General features: G+C 40.6%; 1 protein-coding gene across 5 annotated transcripts in view; it reads right to left on the bottom strand.

Annotated features, from left to right (window-relative positions):
* The window catches only part of elavl2 (ELAV like neuron-specific RNA binding protein 2), a 31,991-nt gene extending 15,571 nt beyond the window's left edge, over positions 1-16,420 (bottom strand). Inside the window, exons 1-4 of one of the 5 annotated variants that reach the window (XM_069170374.1) lie at positions 15,962-16,418; positions 10,764-10,841; positions 2,584-2,674; positions 1,235-1,478 (exon numbers count right to left, since the gene is read on the bottom strand). In XM_069170374.1, coding sequence (XP_069026475.1) covers positions 1,235-1,478; positions 2,584-2,655 — 316 coding nt within the window. In that variant the 5' untranslated portion in view covers positions 2,656-2,674; positions 10,764-10,841; positions 15,962-16,418. Of the gene's footprint in view, positions 1-1,234; positions 1,479-2,583; positions 2,675-10,763; positions 10,842-15,961 lie in introns of all 5 variants that reach the window. The other 4 variants (XM_069170375.1, XM_069170376.1, XM_069170373.1 and 1 more) reach the window with 4 other exon arrangements.
* Between the last annotated feature and the right edge of the window lie 999 nt (positions 16,421-17,419).

Here is a 17,419-nt window from a genome sequence, read left to right as displayed (position 1 = left end):
AAAAGGAGATCTTTACAACAAATGTACTTATAATGGAAATGCTTTTCAGAGAAAGCTTAAAAGGAGGCAGCACAGTGTTGTTATAGAAGCAAGGAGAGAAACGGTTAAACTCAACACACTGAGCGCATTCGACAGCATTTTTAAAGAGTTGAGGCTGTTAGTGACTCGAGGGAACTGCAGCAATCCCACAAAGATAGACCTGCAAATAATGGTCAGCTATACATAAGCAGTGTGAAATATTTAACATTATGAATATTTCAAAGCCAGATGTGGCTGGGTGCACATCTTCCATGTTAATTTAATGAAGGCGATGACATTGGGAGTCACAGAATAAAGACAATCTATGATCAGTCCGCGTCCTCCAGGATCATTACAATGAAAAGATCTGCTCGCCCAACACGGACTATTGATGTTTTAGGACCAAATGCAAATGAAGCAGATGTGTTTGGTCTCAGGCACAGAGAGGCTTCATGCACCTGACCATTGCACTGCGTTATAAGCAGCAGATGGAGGAAGGTCTCGATAACCTTGTTCCAAACCATGAGTAGGAAAACAAAATATATATATATATATATATACACACACAGCAGCAGCCTCAGCCATTATCGACCAGCTCATGTCACAAAAGCCATGCCAGTGTGCGCCTCTGCCATTAAAACAACCCGAAATCATTTGTAAGTCCTCCAACTGCAATGTCCCCAGAGAGACCGGTTTTTTGGGGGGAAATATTATATTTCCACACGCTGAAGCACAGTATACAGCAATTAATATCAGTCCTTATGCTACTGCTTGTAGGTTTTATAGTGAATACTATGGGAAGAATGTAATGTGCCGGCTATTCTCCACTCCATACCGAGATCTGGAAAGATTAGGAGGACTTTCAAAACGACGGCCACTGCATTTATTGGAGGGTAAACCAGGTCCATCATTTGACGTTTGACTTCAAACGTACGGAAAGAAAATCACATACTGTGCATGCAAAAGAAAAGCTTATGGCACGGACAACACTGTTACAAAGGGCCCCACCGATACATTATGTAGGTTCAACATGCATGTTAATATGCAAAAGAAAATATTTGCTTTCATTACTTTCAGCTTACATTAAATATATTTTATATGAAAGTTCTAAATCCAATTAAAAATGCACATATTTGCCACCAATAATTTCAGAGCACAACGCATCGGTAAGGCCCGAGGGGTTAACCAGCCGCAGCAATGCAAACAGACACGTTACCTGTTATTTTGTCTCGAACTAGTTTACAGGACTCAATTTCTCCGATGCTCCCAAACAAACTCTTCAGCTCCTCCTGGGTCATGTTCTGAGGCAGATAGTTGACTATCAAGTTAGTTTTACTGTCCTCTATGCTCCCTGACTCTACAGGTGAGGAGCAGTTGTTTGACATTGTTGAAGGACCGTTGCTTGTGTTGTTGCAAGTTGGCCCATTGGACAGCTGTGTTTCCATGGCAGCAATTACCTGCTAAAGAGACAGAAAAGAAAAAGAAAAGGAAAATAAAATAATAAAAAATAATAATAAAAAAAATCAAGTCAAAACCACATGCTAACAAAAAATAAAAAGCACCACATTACCAACAGTTAAAAAAAAAGGACGCTCTTCACACATTAAAACACTGTTTCTACTCTACTGCTTATTCTCAGATGCACCAAATTAAAAATGGATTTGTACCTCAAACACAAGACATCAGACAATCAAGCTTCAGGAAATGCATCAAAAGTACTGGTTGTCAAAAATATTCTGGATGTTGGGCAAACAATAAATTACACAAATGTGAGTTTTGCATACCTTACCAAATCTAACATATTACATTGTATATTGCTCCAGCAGGATGAATAAAAACAAATTAAAAAAAAGTTTAAATTGGTAAAAAAATTTAAATTGCATAATGAATTCCCTCTCTAGTATTCATAATTGCTGCTTTTCTTTCTGGGAAAACAGAAGAGGCTTTCTACAAAAAAAAAATAAAAAATGTGAGGTCTATTAAATTGTCAGAGGCTCAACCATTGCTCAGAATATTGACATTACTAAGTGGCATGTTTAAACATATCTTTCAAAGATAAATGTGGCAACCGAAGTGAAACACTTCATTCGGAATAAAATAAACGATGTTTTGTTTCAGCACCAAATTGGCAGCCATCAAACAACAGGCCCTGAACAATAGCGTAAATCAGTTAAGGTAACCAGGAACAAGTTAATGCATGAAGAGTCATCCTTAATTAACAGATTCACCATGTGCAGAAAGCAGATCGGTGTAATCACACCACTTTCCCCATATTATTTTTAAGGAAATCACATTTTGACATTTTGAAGTGATTCTATGAGATAAACATATCAGAGAAGACAGTGGCAGACAGGTTTAGACCACACCAATACAGTCAAACATTAACAACTTGGGAGCTTTTCATACACAAACCCCAAATGTGCCTGAAATCCAAATTAAACAGTTTAGTTTGAACTGAACATGGGAATATGACTGAGAGCTAACATCATTGGTATGGCCTGAGCACTGAGAACAAAAAGCGGGCCTTCTGCCCAGATGATTTCAAAAATAAAAAGTGCCACCGACCCCAGTCCAAGGCTCAGGCGCCCACGAACCACTTCTAAGCAGAGAAGCCACATCGCACAGTCTGACTGCCATGTTAGTTTGGAGTTGCCGTCTGAAAATGTGGACACAAAAAGTACTTCATGTTAGATCAACAAGAACAAAAGCAACAGTCAGAGATGATCACATGTCAATGTTGGAGGGGGGGAGAAAGAGAGGCTATATATTTTTTTTTATAACTGGCTGTCCATGCAGATTGGTTGAAACCAGGGAGAAGCAAAAGGCGATGTTTCACTTAGTCACAATTCATCTACAGTAAGGAGAGAAAAGCAGAACCAAGAAGTGTAGGGTGTTCAGTCAACGGAGAAACCTGGCCACAACAACGGGGACAATAAGCATGAGTAACGGCAATTGGTCAAATTGATGAGGGTGTCGCACAAAGATGCTCACTGAAATTGGAAAGCACAAATCAATTGGTCTGTAAAGACTGCTCACATCCAGCAACAGAGCTGCTGCTTAAATTAAGATGACACATTCCTGCATTTGTCATCCGGGCTCACACACACACACACACACACACACACACACACACACAGTGTGAAATAATCTACAAATTTACTTTGTCTTGACATGCTCCTACCAAGAAATACTAAACGCTTACGACTCATTAATTCAGGTGAGACAGCGCCAGAGTTCATCAGCAAACAACGAGCCTGAAACGAAGACTTATAACCGACTTCAATCACTGAAACAAAGGGTTCAAATGCCACGGCATTTTCAACGTCTATTAAATGCCATCATTTTTAAAACAATAGTAAACCATAGTAATCTGTGAGATTATTCTACGAGCGCTCACCACGACCATGTGAACCAAATTCACATTCCCAACACTGCCAGCTCTGATGTGAGCGCCACAATAGCAACGACTACAGTTAACCATCAAAGGGATGAATTAAAATTTTATAACGGAGATTTAACATCCGGGTCACATCGACGCCGTTAACAGAAAATGTATTGATTTGACCACGACACCAAGAATTCTCATTGTGTTTTATACAGGACATTTTTTATAGTAGCCACACTTGCAATAAAAACGCTCCCCAGGCATCAGAAGAAATTATTACATTTTTACAGACCTTCCACCTGTGCTAATCAATTTCCAGAGTGAGAAATTGTACAAGGACTTCTTGTATAACCAAATTGTGTATTGCAAGTAAAAGAAAAAAGCAGCATACAGGCGCACCACCATGTTAAACTAAAATAAGGTAGGCACATTTTAAATGTCACATTTTTTTTGAACCATGTCACTCTCCTGTACTACAGACATTATGTTTTACCTGCATCTGTAAATTTAAAGTTAGAGATAAACACAGACAAGACTTTTTTTTAGGCTGCAGGCCGCTTTTCAAATTTGTTAAAAAAAACAAAAAAAAACCTCAGAGATGACTGAGCATGTAACACCCTATTTTTCAATTTCTTTCACTTTGTTGGATGCATATAGTGAAAATGTCAACCTGCCATAACCCAAATGCAAATTGATTTTCTCTACTCGAGCAATGACAACAGCGTTGCAACTGTCAGGCTGACAGGTAAAAACCAATAAACCTGATCAATACGTCTTAGTGCATAGTCAGGGAAAAAGAAGAAGTCAATAGCGATTTTTGTTAATGTATCATACTCTGCCTTAGAGTGGGGTGATGTCTGAATTAAACATTATAATTCTGTTATGAGTTCACAGAAATCATTTAATAGATTCAATTATGTATGCCTTCTTGATTGCACTGTTTTATGTCTAAATGCATCCATCTGGAAAACACGTGTCCTTTTACACCTAGATTAAAAAAGGAGCTTTTCAACCCCACTGACATTTTCTTTCATTTCATTTTTTTGTATTCGCAGTAAATTCAATCTTGAGCACATTGGTTTCATTTTTTTTAAAACAGGACTTTTCTTTTTTTGTTTACTTCTTTTCTCTGTTCATTGTGTTACAACACTGCCACCGTCAGATGCAGAGTGTCCGTGGTGCATGGAAGTCAGTGCTGTCAACTATTTTTGAAAGTCCAAAGCCCATTTGAAAGTAACACTGGGCAATGCTGCATGCTAATTTGCATGTTAGTGATGTAAAGTCAATTTAATTAACAAATATACAAAAATGTTTACAGTTAACAGCAATAAGACCAAATTAACTAGTGTTATTACGAATACCATTTTTCAAGCTGTAATATTATCAATATGCATCAAAATATGCCTCCAATTTCCAAAACGTTATCCAGACTTGTGAATTGAACACTGAAATGCACTCATTATACTAAACTAAGCAGAGAGAGAAAAAAAAAAAGTGCCAGTACGAAGTGCACTAATCAACGCACCCCGAGCATTCAGACCAAAAGCCTAATCTGCCTTCGGGACAGGTCGTCTACATGTGACAGCTTTCACTTTCAGGCAGTTTGTTTTTCCTCAGTCCAATGTGACAATCTAGATTTTGATCACTGGATGATTACTTTCCCCTCATTTGACTGTAGCTACCCTGACTGTCCTCGCATCCTTCGTATCAAGCAAGCTGTTAGAGGGAAAAAATAAATTTAAAAAAAAAAGCTAACTTTTTTTTGTGTGTGTACCCATTGTTGTTGAGTCCACTGTGACAAGATCACAGTGGACTCTCGCCAGTACTTCAATTGAGTCAGCCGTGTCAGAGTAGTGAAATCTGTGCAAAACCCGCCACACAAAAGTGCATGATCAACTAAATTTCAAATCCTCCCGTGTCAAAGACAATATGCTCATCCCATTGTTTCCAGATATTTGGCAGATCAGAATCCATGTGTAAAATGGCGTGATGCTCAGATTACTGAGGGCACGCGTGGAAAAATACACCGTACAGTAGCAGCCCTACTTAACAGCTTGCCATTTCATAATAGCTGTGCTTACTGACTGACTTGTTCCATCTTAAGGCCAGTGATAACTCAATTTGTCATTCAGAACTGCTGCTCGTGTTTCATACGGTTCAATAAGTTCCTTGAGTTATGTTTTTTTTTTTTTAACCATAAATTGAAAAGAAGAAAAAAAAAAAGAAGCTATTTAAAAGACATCAGTTCAGGCTGTGAACTTCGTGAACATGTCTTTATTTTCAATATTTTAAACAATTGGAAAAAAATGATCATTCCAAATCTCTCCCAGGAACATGCTGCACTGATCACATGCAACATTTCTTTTCAGTGAAATTGTGAGGATGACTGCAAATGCCAAGTTAATACTTCCTACTGTGGAAGTTGGACATTCAGGCCAACATTGCTTGCAGGTTTGGACGAGACATTCATATGGAGATTTGTTTTATTTATATAATACATCCATTCTTACCATAATAATTTTCCGGCTTCATAATGTACTCGACATAAACTGCAGCACCAACATTGCACTGCACAAGCACAAATACATGAGTCATTTGATTCACTGGCGTGTCCCTAATCCAAGGTCAAAACCCACTGACTGCATAACCCAAGCAAAAATAGAAAATACAGCCACACAGCAAACAGCTCTTGCCCACATGACCTATACATTTCACTCACAAGAAGAAACGAAACCCTCAGCAGTGTGCATGATTGTGACGTGACAGATGAACTGGAGAACGGCAACATTGAAAGTCTCAAAGACAGCCGTGTTTTCAGGGCGAGTTTAAAGTGCTCTTTACACAGTACGGTTACCGACAATTCACCACACGTCTCAGTGAAGCCGAGTCTCATAGATGACACCGGTTATCCGTCTTCACAAAGCTATCTCGTCACCCCACGAGTTATTATAAACATCAACAACAGCTAAGCATCAAAATCTTGTCTGGATATTCAAAAACTGCCAATTCAGCAATTTTTGAAAGTGAACCTCGTCGCTGGCGTTTTTCTTTTTGACACCGATTGTGTTGACTCTTCACCTGCAAGAAATACGCTTAACCAGGAAGGCGTGGTGGATGAGCGAGGTTCATAAATGATGTACATGATGATCTGTGTGTGACCAATTAGCAATCCTGTCTGTGGTGTGTACAGACTATTTCTGTTAAGTCTTGCCTAACAACTGCTGTTTTTTTCCCTGGATCTTTTTTGATGCAGTACACAGGTTGTAAATATTGCAAGAAGGAGAAGAAGCAGGAAACTAGTTAAATGGAGAGCTGCAGGTTACAGGCACGTATTGTGGTTTGAGTACATTTAAACCTTGGAGGGTATAAATACGATAGCTATGATGCTATCTGAGAGGGTTTTGCGATATTAAACAGTGGCTGCTGAGATGGGATAAAAATTTAAGTACTTATTCCATAGTATTTACACTGAGGTAGCATTTACCATCTATGGGTGCATCAAACCGTTATGACCAACGGTGGAAGCCAGTTAAATATTGGATTTTATTAAATTCTTCGCATCATTGCGATGAATACGTATTCGTCAGTGATTTGATGATAAGGTATAAAAAAAATTTTTTTTTAAAAAGAAGCAAATATTTGTGCCTGTTATTTCATCCATAAAAAGTTTCTCAATTGATTTTCCAGAACATTTACTCTATCACAAAGTCGTGATATAAAAATACCTATTACAAAACAGAAGACTTTATCCATATTGTCCACTACCACTCTCTCAAATAGGAAACTACAACCTGAGGATATTATGTCCCGGGGATGCAAATTATTCTTCAATTCATCATTAACGTCCCTCATAATCTCAGACTCAGTTACTGGAGATGTTCCAGAGACATAACGATACTGGATTTTTGGGAAAGACATCAATATCAGCAAGCAAAAAAAAACATCTGATTTATACATTGACTTCATATTGAACAGTATGCACATGGATAAATCTGATAGGCCCACATCTGCCAATGAAATTATTGGCCAACCGATAAATCGGTCGGGCTCTAAAATGCTCCATACGGAGAATATTAACAGCATTAGTGTTATATTAAGTACTACAGAGATATGTTGAACGGTTCAACACTGCATAAACTACTCTCACTACACGTAAAGAAGACTAGGATGCAGTTTTTGTTTAAATCTTGTTCTACTCCAGACAACAGAAACTTAAATGTGAATATATCAATATTGTTTCCCTATCAAAGGGGGAAAAAAAGGCAATGGACTATATTACACTGTTATAAATTATATCAAACAACAACCATGATATGCCATTATACAACTAGTATTTGATTCTTGCTATTCCTAAAACTGACTAAAAGATTTTGGTCTATACACAAGTTCCAAGGATATTCGCTTTAGGTCCACAACATCCTTACGTCCTATAGATCGTACGAAAGTTTGCCATTGGATTAAAAGGACTACCAATTGTGGCAAAGTACAGTCAACATGACACCGAATACACGGCAAGCGTTCCAGTCGCAGAAGGCTGGAGTTCAGAGCTTCACCGGTCAACTTAACCCTCCTGCTGCTCTTTCCATCTGTTATTTGTCTCAAAGTGAAACCAGTCGAGGACTGCAAAACTTTTTTTTTTGCCATTTTGTTAACATGACTGAAAGGGCACAAGGACAGACATCTAAAAAAAAAACAACCAAAAAAAAACATACTGTACGTGATATTCAGCCAAAGTTTTTCCATTCGCCAAAAATTGCAATTCTAAGCAGCGATCTGCTCCACGAGCCGCCTCCCCCACATCCACAGTGACAGAGAAACACAGGCCACAACAGAACATATTGTTGCTGGAGAAATTGACTTACTTCAATCTCCATTTCATGTGTTTCACCTTTTATTCTAAGTACAAAGCTCAAACACTGGCTATTGTCCCACTTGAGATAGTGCCACGAGGCAAGGAATATTTCATTAGATAAACACTTGCAACAGGGAGCTTGGCAAGACGCCGTTCCCCCCCCCCAAAAATTGGAGTCAAGTCTTTCCGTGTGTGCAGCCAGCCAGCAGACTCCTCTTAGTGCAGGCATCTTGTTCCCCGAGAGGCCATGCCTCACCGTTTTCATCAGAAACCAGGCCCAGATAAAGACCACAAGGTTCTTTTTTTTGTTTGTTTTCCCATCGTTGCTAAGATAAAAACCCATCCACTGTGCAGGCTGCCTTTTAGGACTCATTAAAGTGGAGCGTGTTTAGTTGTTGGTACGTTCAGATCCAACAGCATTCTCGCAAGGGGGAGAAAAGGCTCCGCAGACAGTGGTGCTGTGGGGAAAAGTGCAGGAATTGGCAATTCAAATACAGCAAAGGCTGCCGACTTCTATACCGTTACCGTGACGTAACGCAAAAAGTGCAAGTCACGTTCAAAATCTGGTCACAAAGACGAGGCTTTGCTTTATATTCAAGCGGTCACATTTTGTTTTTCGTCTTAGCCATGTGTCATCCTTCCACCTCTGAAGCTGGTAGTGCTGGCTCTGTTTTAGCAGCTCACTGATTGTGCTAATTAATTACATGGAAAAGTGACTTTGAGGGGGTGGTTGGAAGCAAGATTTCACAGCTGATCAAATTCAGCTGAGGTACTGCTGAAAAAAAATCAACTGATGCTTAATCGATCACAACCCGCGAACATCTCGTACCTGCATCCCAAAAACAATTAGTCGATTGGCAAATCTGAAGAAAATGATTATGAAACCGTTTTTTTTATCATGAATTAAAAATGTAGGTTATTTTGAGAAGACCGCTGCCTGTTCAACGGCTCTAATGTGATGTTATGCATTTGAATTATTTGAAAGTAAACATTGTTGAGGTTTGAACTTTTAGTCAGACAATTCAAACAATGTGATGATTTCACACAAGGTCCCAGGAAGCGTGACAAGCCATTTTTCTCAGCTATCTCCCGGTCTATGTACTAAATTAACAGATTAATCAGAAAACAACTCAACACATCATGAAAATAATTCCTGGCTGCAGCCCTGATCCTGATTTGTGTCATTACAACAAACGTTGCCTAAAACTATGAATACAGAGCCTCTTTCAGCACCAAATTAAAATCAGTCCAGTCGACGTGTACGAGTCACAACGGCCACTTCAGGATACTTTGACTGTCCTTTTAGTTTAAATTAACAGCACCACCAGTAAAGGCCATCTAACACGTGAGTCTGATTCGTGAAGCATTGTGTGACTGCCATACTTGAAAGCACTGCACTCCACATCAGTCAGTCTGTACACTTGTGGTTGGACTTCCTTGTCCTCCCTCTGCCTCGAAGGAGCAGACAGATATCTTAATTCGTCAATTTCAGGAATGATATAAAAAGCTGCGCTGGGTAAATAGCTTCTTTTAGATCTGTCGTGAGAAACACAACATTAATGGAGGGAAAAGTTGCAGCGGGACGAAGCTTTAAGATTTTGACATTAGCTCATTTCCGGACCCGACTGACTGTAGAACTTTTTTTTAAACTCGAACCTGAAGCCAAGTGAGATGAGCATGTACTGATGTGACACTGAGCACTTAAAGCGAGGAGGCACGAATCTCTGCTACTACCTCCTTGGAGGATTAAATTGACCAAGTATGCGTGACAAGCTGCAGAGTACAGAACTCCAGAGTGCACACGCTGACATGCACAACCTGTCCTTGAAAACTAAAAGCCCACAAGTAACGGTTCAAAATATCCCAGCTGAAAACACAGATGTGACTAGTCTACCCACACGCTAAGTGTACAAAAGGCAAATGCTAGAACAGACAACACTGCCAAACGGTCCCGACTATTTGTACCCTGATGAAACAAATACAAGGCGCGATTATAAAATTAACTATTAGTCAAGTTATCTTTTTGCTCAAAGTCAGTCAACTTTATTTTCATGCGAACTGAATGGGGTTTTCACGCAGTTGTATCAAGTGTACCTCAAATTATTTTTAAACAGGAACGAGTTTATTTTTCAATCCTGCTGCTGTGACTTGGTGAAGAACACTTTTCACAATACCAATTTGATCAAATCCATCTGAACAAAAACAAAAAAACTACATTCAACATTACGGTACAAATCTTTAGATTTCATGCGTTTAGAGGAAAGAGAGTGCAACCTCGGTTTTTTTGTTTGTTTTGTAGCTCCAATTTACAGATGTCCCCTAAACGCCTCACATGCATGCTATTGATTGATGCTAGCTAGCCAGCTGCATACAGATTCTTCCAGTCCCCAGAGTTTGTGCAGCAGATAGATCTCAGACAGGTGTGTGGTCAAAGATCAGCTCCACAAGCATGAAATAAGGTGCCCTAAAGTGAGATTTACTTAAGTAGAAACAGTGATTTGTATCTACCTGGGCGGGTCACCCAAGCAGAGAATATCTATGGGAAGCGCTGAATTGGCTCACTTGAGTCTGCGTTGGGATTTATTCCTGCGCAAAAGGAGCAAAACATATGAATTTTAAAGATCATAACGTATTAGTGGGGATGTAGCGTGGGTGTAAAAATGTTGGTGCTGAATGGCACGACATGATCTTTTTATATTAGGAGGTATCGAAGCAATTCGGTCGGTGCCATAAAAACATCAAAGTTCAGTGTCTACCTGGTCCACTGAACTCTGCAAATCAACTTAATTTGCTGATATGGCAACACCGATTGTACATTTGCATCACACACACGGTCTCTTAGGTTTGTCTCTCGGTAGTCCACGTATCAAAACTCTGCACAGTGCACCGTTTTATCTTTGCCCTGCCGCTCTTACTTGCAAGTCAGCTCTTACTTCAGCTTAACATTTAAAGACGAGTAAAAAAAATGTTTCTATAAAAGATGGACTCTTAATACTTTGACGAAGTTCGTCCTGATGATGCACGGCTACATTGGGATGAGAACAGGGTAGTTATGCAGCAATTCCCTCGCGCTAACCAGAGCATGTCAGAATAATACTGAAAAGTGATGCAATTCTGGGTTATAATTGGCAGTCTGCCTCCGAAGTAGAAGTGCAGGATTTCTCCCCGACACTTTGGGGGGGGGGGGCGAGAAAAAGGGAATAATCCAGCAATGTTGGGAGAATAAAATCTTTGAAAAAAAAACAACCAAAAAAACAATACTACTACAGAGCTCGCCTGAAATAAAGTCAGTTGGGTGGATTGTATTGCTCATGAGACTGCAACTCATGTTCATCAATATTGACTTGACCAGAGGCGTTTTATTCTTTCTGGCTTGATGCTGTTAGAGAAGCAATGCACCAACATCAATTTGTCATTACATGTGATTCTTCATATTTGCTCATCCGTCACCATTTTCTGTTATTTCTTGAAAGTATATCGTCAGAAGAAAAAGTCTCTCTTTCAGTTCCCTGCAACTGTTTAATACACAACAATATTAGGACTACATCAGTGCCAATTCAGAGGTGCTGATTAGTATTTAAACAAAATTGAATGTAGTGTTTTTGACAATTTGACACATTTACATCTCAGCTATTTCATCATTTTCATCTGAAGGTCTTGATCTCCTAAAACTTATTTTGGAGGATTTTACAATTCACAAACAAAAACATTTTGGTTTCAGACATCCAATCTGCGGATATTAGGAATAAAGGTCTAGGGAGGCTTAAACGGCACCGAGTATATTTATACCATCGCTGCTGATCACAGGCCTGCACACTCATACAGGAACAAACCACACTGAACACCACAACACCTTTAAGAGCATGAGACGTGGCTATCTTTAAAAGCTGCTGTGATGCAGTGACAAGGTTCAAGGGCAATGCATTGCTGGCCTCCAGTAATGACCCACACATGCAGAGGGAGGGCCACCCTGTGGCCAACAGACAATAAATGAAAACGGTCCTGTGCAACATCCACAGAGCCCCGACTAGCTCAACTGCATCGAGGGGAGCTGAGGGCGAGGCCACGGAGAGAAGAAAGGGGGATGGGATGGACGTTTAAGGAGGACAATGGGGGGAAAATTGCTTCTTTTTTTTGTTGTTGTTGTTGCTGCTGAAGCCACCCACTGTATACTAACCCAATTCTGACAGCAGCACGCATTGCTGTAGAGAGCACAGTGATGAGTGGCCTGTGGAAGTTCACTCACTGTCCTGCATTTTAGTCACTCTGTCAGCAGCCTTTATTTAGAAAGGCTAACGTGGGGGCTCAATAATACATAAAGACAACCGCTCTCATCTCTTGTCCTTCTCAGGAGCACAGAGGTTGTTGAAACTGTAGACGTTGCATGAACAGAGAGGAAGGAAAAAAATGCCTAAAAGCAGCATATATATATATATATATATATATATATATATATATATATACACGTTGCATACATGCGAACAGCTCTGCAGTGACACTTCATTTATATCAGGATCTCTTGTGCTCTCAACATTACTGAGATGAATGGAAAGATGTCCTACTATCATTATCTAACTGATAGTGCTCCTAAAACCATAAAATACCAGAAACAAAATAAATGATTAGGGTGGCACCTCTGAATAAAAATGCAATTATATTCTAAATCCCCCCACCCAACAAAGACTTGCTATGTTTTATGGCATATTTAATCAGGTGATTTGACAAAAAGACCACACAGACAACTACTTTATCAGCATTACTCATCTGTTAATCACATTACTCGTACAATATGATCAATCTAAGAGCACCAGGCATCTTCGCTCTGCGTTTTAAAACATCAGTGAAAAAAAACAACCATTCCTTTTCCTGTCCGCCTTTATCCACAGATGTCCCTTACTTGGATAATATCCTGGCGAATTAACCTGTCTGGCTCTCAGCTGCTGACTCCACGATATGTAATCTTTCCACAACCGACCTACCGAGGATCCCTCACCGCTGACTACCCCCCGCGGCTTCAACAGAGTCCCTCAAATATTCAACAACCGTAAACGCGTACAAAACCAAGAACGCAAATAAACACCTTTCTTTATACTGCAGATTACAGTCTTGACAAACACGAGCAGCTCTTTTGAGGTCTGAAACTACAACGAACAACACACCGCCTCTTTACTTGGGAGCTGAATTATCTCTCTAAAAAAAAAAACCCAACATCTTTCCTGAGGATAACTGGCATGGGTAATGGCATCACCTGCTACGAGATCAGGCGGTAAATTAAAACTGCAACCATTAATGTCAATTATCACACACACACAAAGGCAAATACAGTTTCATTTACTGGGTGATACAAAACCCTCACTATTAGTAGAACAGTAATAGTGTATACACAGCGAACAAATTCACAGCCTAAACAAATATTGAGCTCATTTCTGTAGTGTTAATTTAGGTACTGATGAGATTACAGCAAAGTATTTTGACGTCACTGGCAATAACCGCTGCAGAGATTAAACCCTGCTATTTTGTTCAAAGCAAAGTGGGGGAGGGAAAAAAAAAAGAAGGTTTTTTTTAATTACATCCATTGTTATGAAAAATAAAAAGGTAAAGGCGAGGCATTTCTAATGAGGTGAAGCACAAGGTGGAGGGGGTGGAGGGGGGGGGCAGAGCGGAGAGCTGCCATGTCTAATTGGCTCATCTGCCACACCTGCGCTGCAGCGGCCAAACTGCGCAAACGGAGGCCAGCTGAAAAATCCCCCAAAATGAGAATAACGAGCCCCCCCCCTTTGAACCTTTATTTACTTCTACCGGATAAAAAAGAAAAAAAAAAAAAGAAATTAACTTCACATTTTAAGCGTGAAATCTTCCGTTTAAAAGTTTCCAACTTCGGTGCTAATTTCAATTAAGGTTTTACGCGCGCGGTTGTCGGGGATCTGACTCGGGACTTGACGCCGAACTTTTTTTTTAAGTTTTACGGGGTCCTCACGTCTCGATATCGAAGCCGAACCGCCCCGGATTTAGTTATTCGCTCGGCGACGAAGTTTTAGCGGCTTTTAAACTTAGCCAACACCGGACTAACGTCAAGCCAAGTTAAAACACGAAGTATTTCCAATGAGGTTCCGGAGCGGCGCGCTGCGTCCTGCTCGGTGTGTTGTTTTTTTTGGAGGGGCTTTTGCTAGCTTAACGCGACGTTTTGTTTTCTTTCTTCTTTCTTCTACGTTCATTTTTCGACGGCATTTTTTTTTATTTTTTTTTTAACACTATTCCTTCGAGGTGTCTTACCTTGAGGTGTCGTAACGCCGCTGCGGGTATTTATTGGTGTAAAGCGTGGGACGGTCAAACTTTCAGTCGCAGTGGGGTTTTTTTTTTTTTTTGCGCAGCGGTGTTAGGGGCGGTGGCGGGAACGCTGCCATCCAAAGTAAACTAATCAGCCGGCTCGGGCCAATCAGCGGGAGACCCCGTGTTTAACCCGGAAATAAACTACTAACTAATTGATTTGCTGCAGGTGCAGACGCGTTGACGGAGCAAAGGGAAAAAAAACATAAAGCACAACAGGGGGGGGATGAGGAGGAGGAGGAGAGGGAGGTAAGGGGGGGGCAGCTTTTAGCAGAGGTCCCTGAAAGCTGCACCACCAGGGTCCCACGAGTAGTCAGGGGAAAAACAACCCAGACACGTTAGAAATGGGGATCTTCTCCAATTGTGGCAGAACTATAACAGCATTTTCTATTTCAGATTTCATCATGAGCTGTTTTTTGGTTGTTTTTTTTACACACACGTGTGGAATTATACGCAGGTTATACAATAATCAAAATGCTGATTCGTGTCCTTTGACATGGAAAAAGGACAGCCTCTAAATCAACATTATGATTTGTTTTTTTTTCTCCTTCTTAGAACAGGAAGGATAAGCTTGTGCACACATTATAAATTATACCTACACGGAAATTCAGAAATAGCATAGAAATATGCTCGTGACAGCAGAACTTCATCCAGCAACTCTTAAGTAGCACAACACGCAGGCTGCACTTAACCTATATAGCCCGGTATTACTCCTTTTTTAGAGTAAATCTGCAGCCCTATGGGCTATTTTACATTTAAACTGAAGAAGTGGTACCCCGACTGGGACTGGCTGTAAATCTAAATCCCCATTTGTACGTGGCCATGGTTTTTTTTTATTATTTTTTTTTAAATCGGAATTAAATGCAAGTTTAGAGCTCAGATTGAAAATCAAATAGATGAAATGTGTTTTATTTACTGCGCCCATTCTTTAACCACTGCCATGAAACGCTGCATCTAAAACGGTGCTGCCAGTCCAATATTGCCCAACATAATAACATAGCCTATTATTTCCGTTAAATGCGGTAAAAAAATATCCGACTACTGTACGGGGTCCCACGTTTCACCAAGGCCTATATTTCTACACACCAGAGCAATAATGCGCCCGTCCATGTCTGATTTTTTTTTTTTTTTTTTTACCCATGTGCGCACATAGCCTATTGTAAGTCTCTCATATGGCAAAGCACCGCAATTCAGAGTTGGAAAATCAGCCGTCAGTTGAAACACGAATGCATCACGGTGACTTTCCTATCCATGCAATAAAATGAGACTACAGTGACCGGTCTGCTCTTGCACACTGTCCTCAAAAGAATCGAAACAGGCTACAATGTCGATTTAACAAGGTTTCAGGTGAATGAGCAAATGTGGAAAAAATATCTTACCGTTTCTATAAATGAAAGTTAGGGACGTCCTTAGGCAAACAATCTCTGAATGAAACACCTGGCCAATAGCGCGTAAAAGGATGAATTCCGCTCTCTTAGATCAAACTTGGAAACATAAAAGCCAACACAAACAAGATAAAATGAGGAAATGAAATATTTATTAAATCAAAACACAGAAATGATTTCCTTTCAGCAAATGCATGAAGTAAAAGGAAAAAAAGAACAGAAGAAAGAAAAGGAATCAAATAATTAAAAAAGCCGGCTTCTGCCCGTCTCGCTCTTTACAGGTGCGCCACACAAATACGCGACATCACTGAGTGGAAACCAATGCAAGGAGGAGGTTGTCTTTAAAAGGAAGATAGTCCTGCCGGCATATATATAGGGCCGTATCACAGCATGCCTATACCTCTCCGCACTCCCCGTTTCATCCATTCAACCTACACATGAACATGCATTGGACGCGGAAGTATACGCAGGGTGGCTCCATCCACCGCTCATGCACACGCGAGCTCTTCGACGCTATTGGCTCTAACGCGGTCCTCGTCGGGCTCGGCCGTCTCCTCCAGATCACAAGATGCCATTCGTCCTCGCCCCAGTCACTCAAAGCGACCGAGCGTTTTTTTTCTCTAAATATGGCATTTGAAGTCAAACATCGCCTTGCCGAAGACATGGGCAAGCCCAGCGGGCGGGAATAACACCACGGCTTCAGAGTACCGTACATACACGTATATTTTTTTTTTTGTAACCTACACATTTGATTTACGACACGCTGTCACCATCATCCGAGGAAAGGAAAATAAAAAGAAGAAAGAAAAAAAAAAAAAAAAAAAAAAAAAAAAGGCGACCCTCTCCCAAGTCATTCCGTGTTGCGTTCACGTGTTGGAAATCGCTCGTTTTTCTAACTGGAGGCTTTATTCAATGTCAGTCGGAGACAATAAAACAACTGAGACGTTATCCTTAAGGGCCAACCGCGATCATCCCCCCCCCCCCTCTCCCCCTCTCCCCCCGTGTTTTTGCGCTACATCATGCCTCCCCACTGTCTGCGCCATTTCAGTACTCTCGCATCATCATTTTGTCAGGACAATATATTTGAAATCAGCGTCTGATTTCTTTTGTTTTGTCCGTACGGGCACGGAAAGCAAATCTTTGCAGCGTTTCAGCACCTCGGACAGCGCAGTTCTCCAGCACGGTGCCCCGTTAATGCTGCCCAGCAGTCCATGCCTCCCTCTGTCTGCCTCAGAGACCTACAGTCAATGATCAGCCCTCAGTATTCAACCTCCAGGTTACAAACAAAGGTGGGCGTTAATTTGGGCTCCCCTGACATTACAATAGAGCTCAGTAATGTTACAGCAGAGGATTGGAAAGCACGGGCTAACAGCAGAGAGTCATCCCATGCACATCTTTTTTTTTTGTCAACTTTCGGAGGGTGGAGCAACAGTTAGGCTGGCATACATATAA

Source organism: Embiotoca jacksoni, unplaced genomic scaffold (genome assembly GCF_022577435.1).
Source record: "Embiotoca jacksoni isolate LCO1_2020_lvr unplaced genomic scaffold, fEmbJac1.0.p SCAF_49, whole genome shotgun sequence".
Taxonomy (NCBI): Eukaryota; Metazoa; Chordata; class Actinopteri; family Embiotocidae; genus Embiotoca; species Embiotoca jacksoni.
Note: the sequence above shows the minus strand (reverse complement) of the source record. Positions and strands in the feature narration are given on the sequence as shown.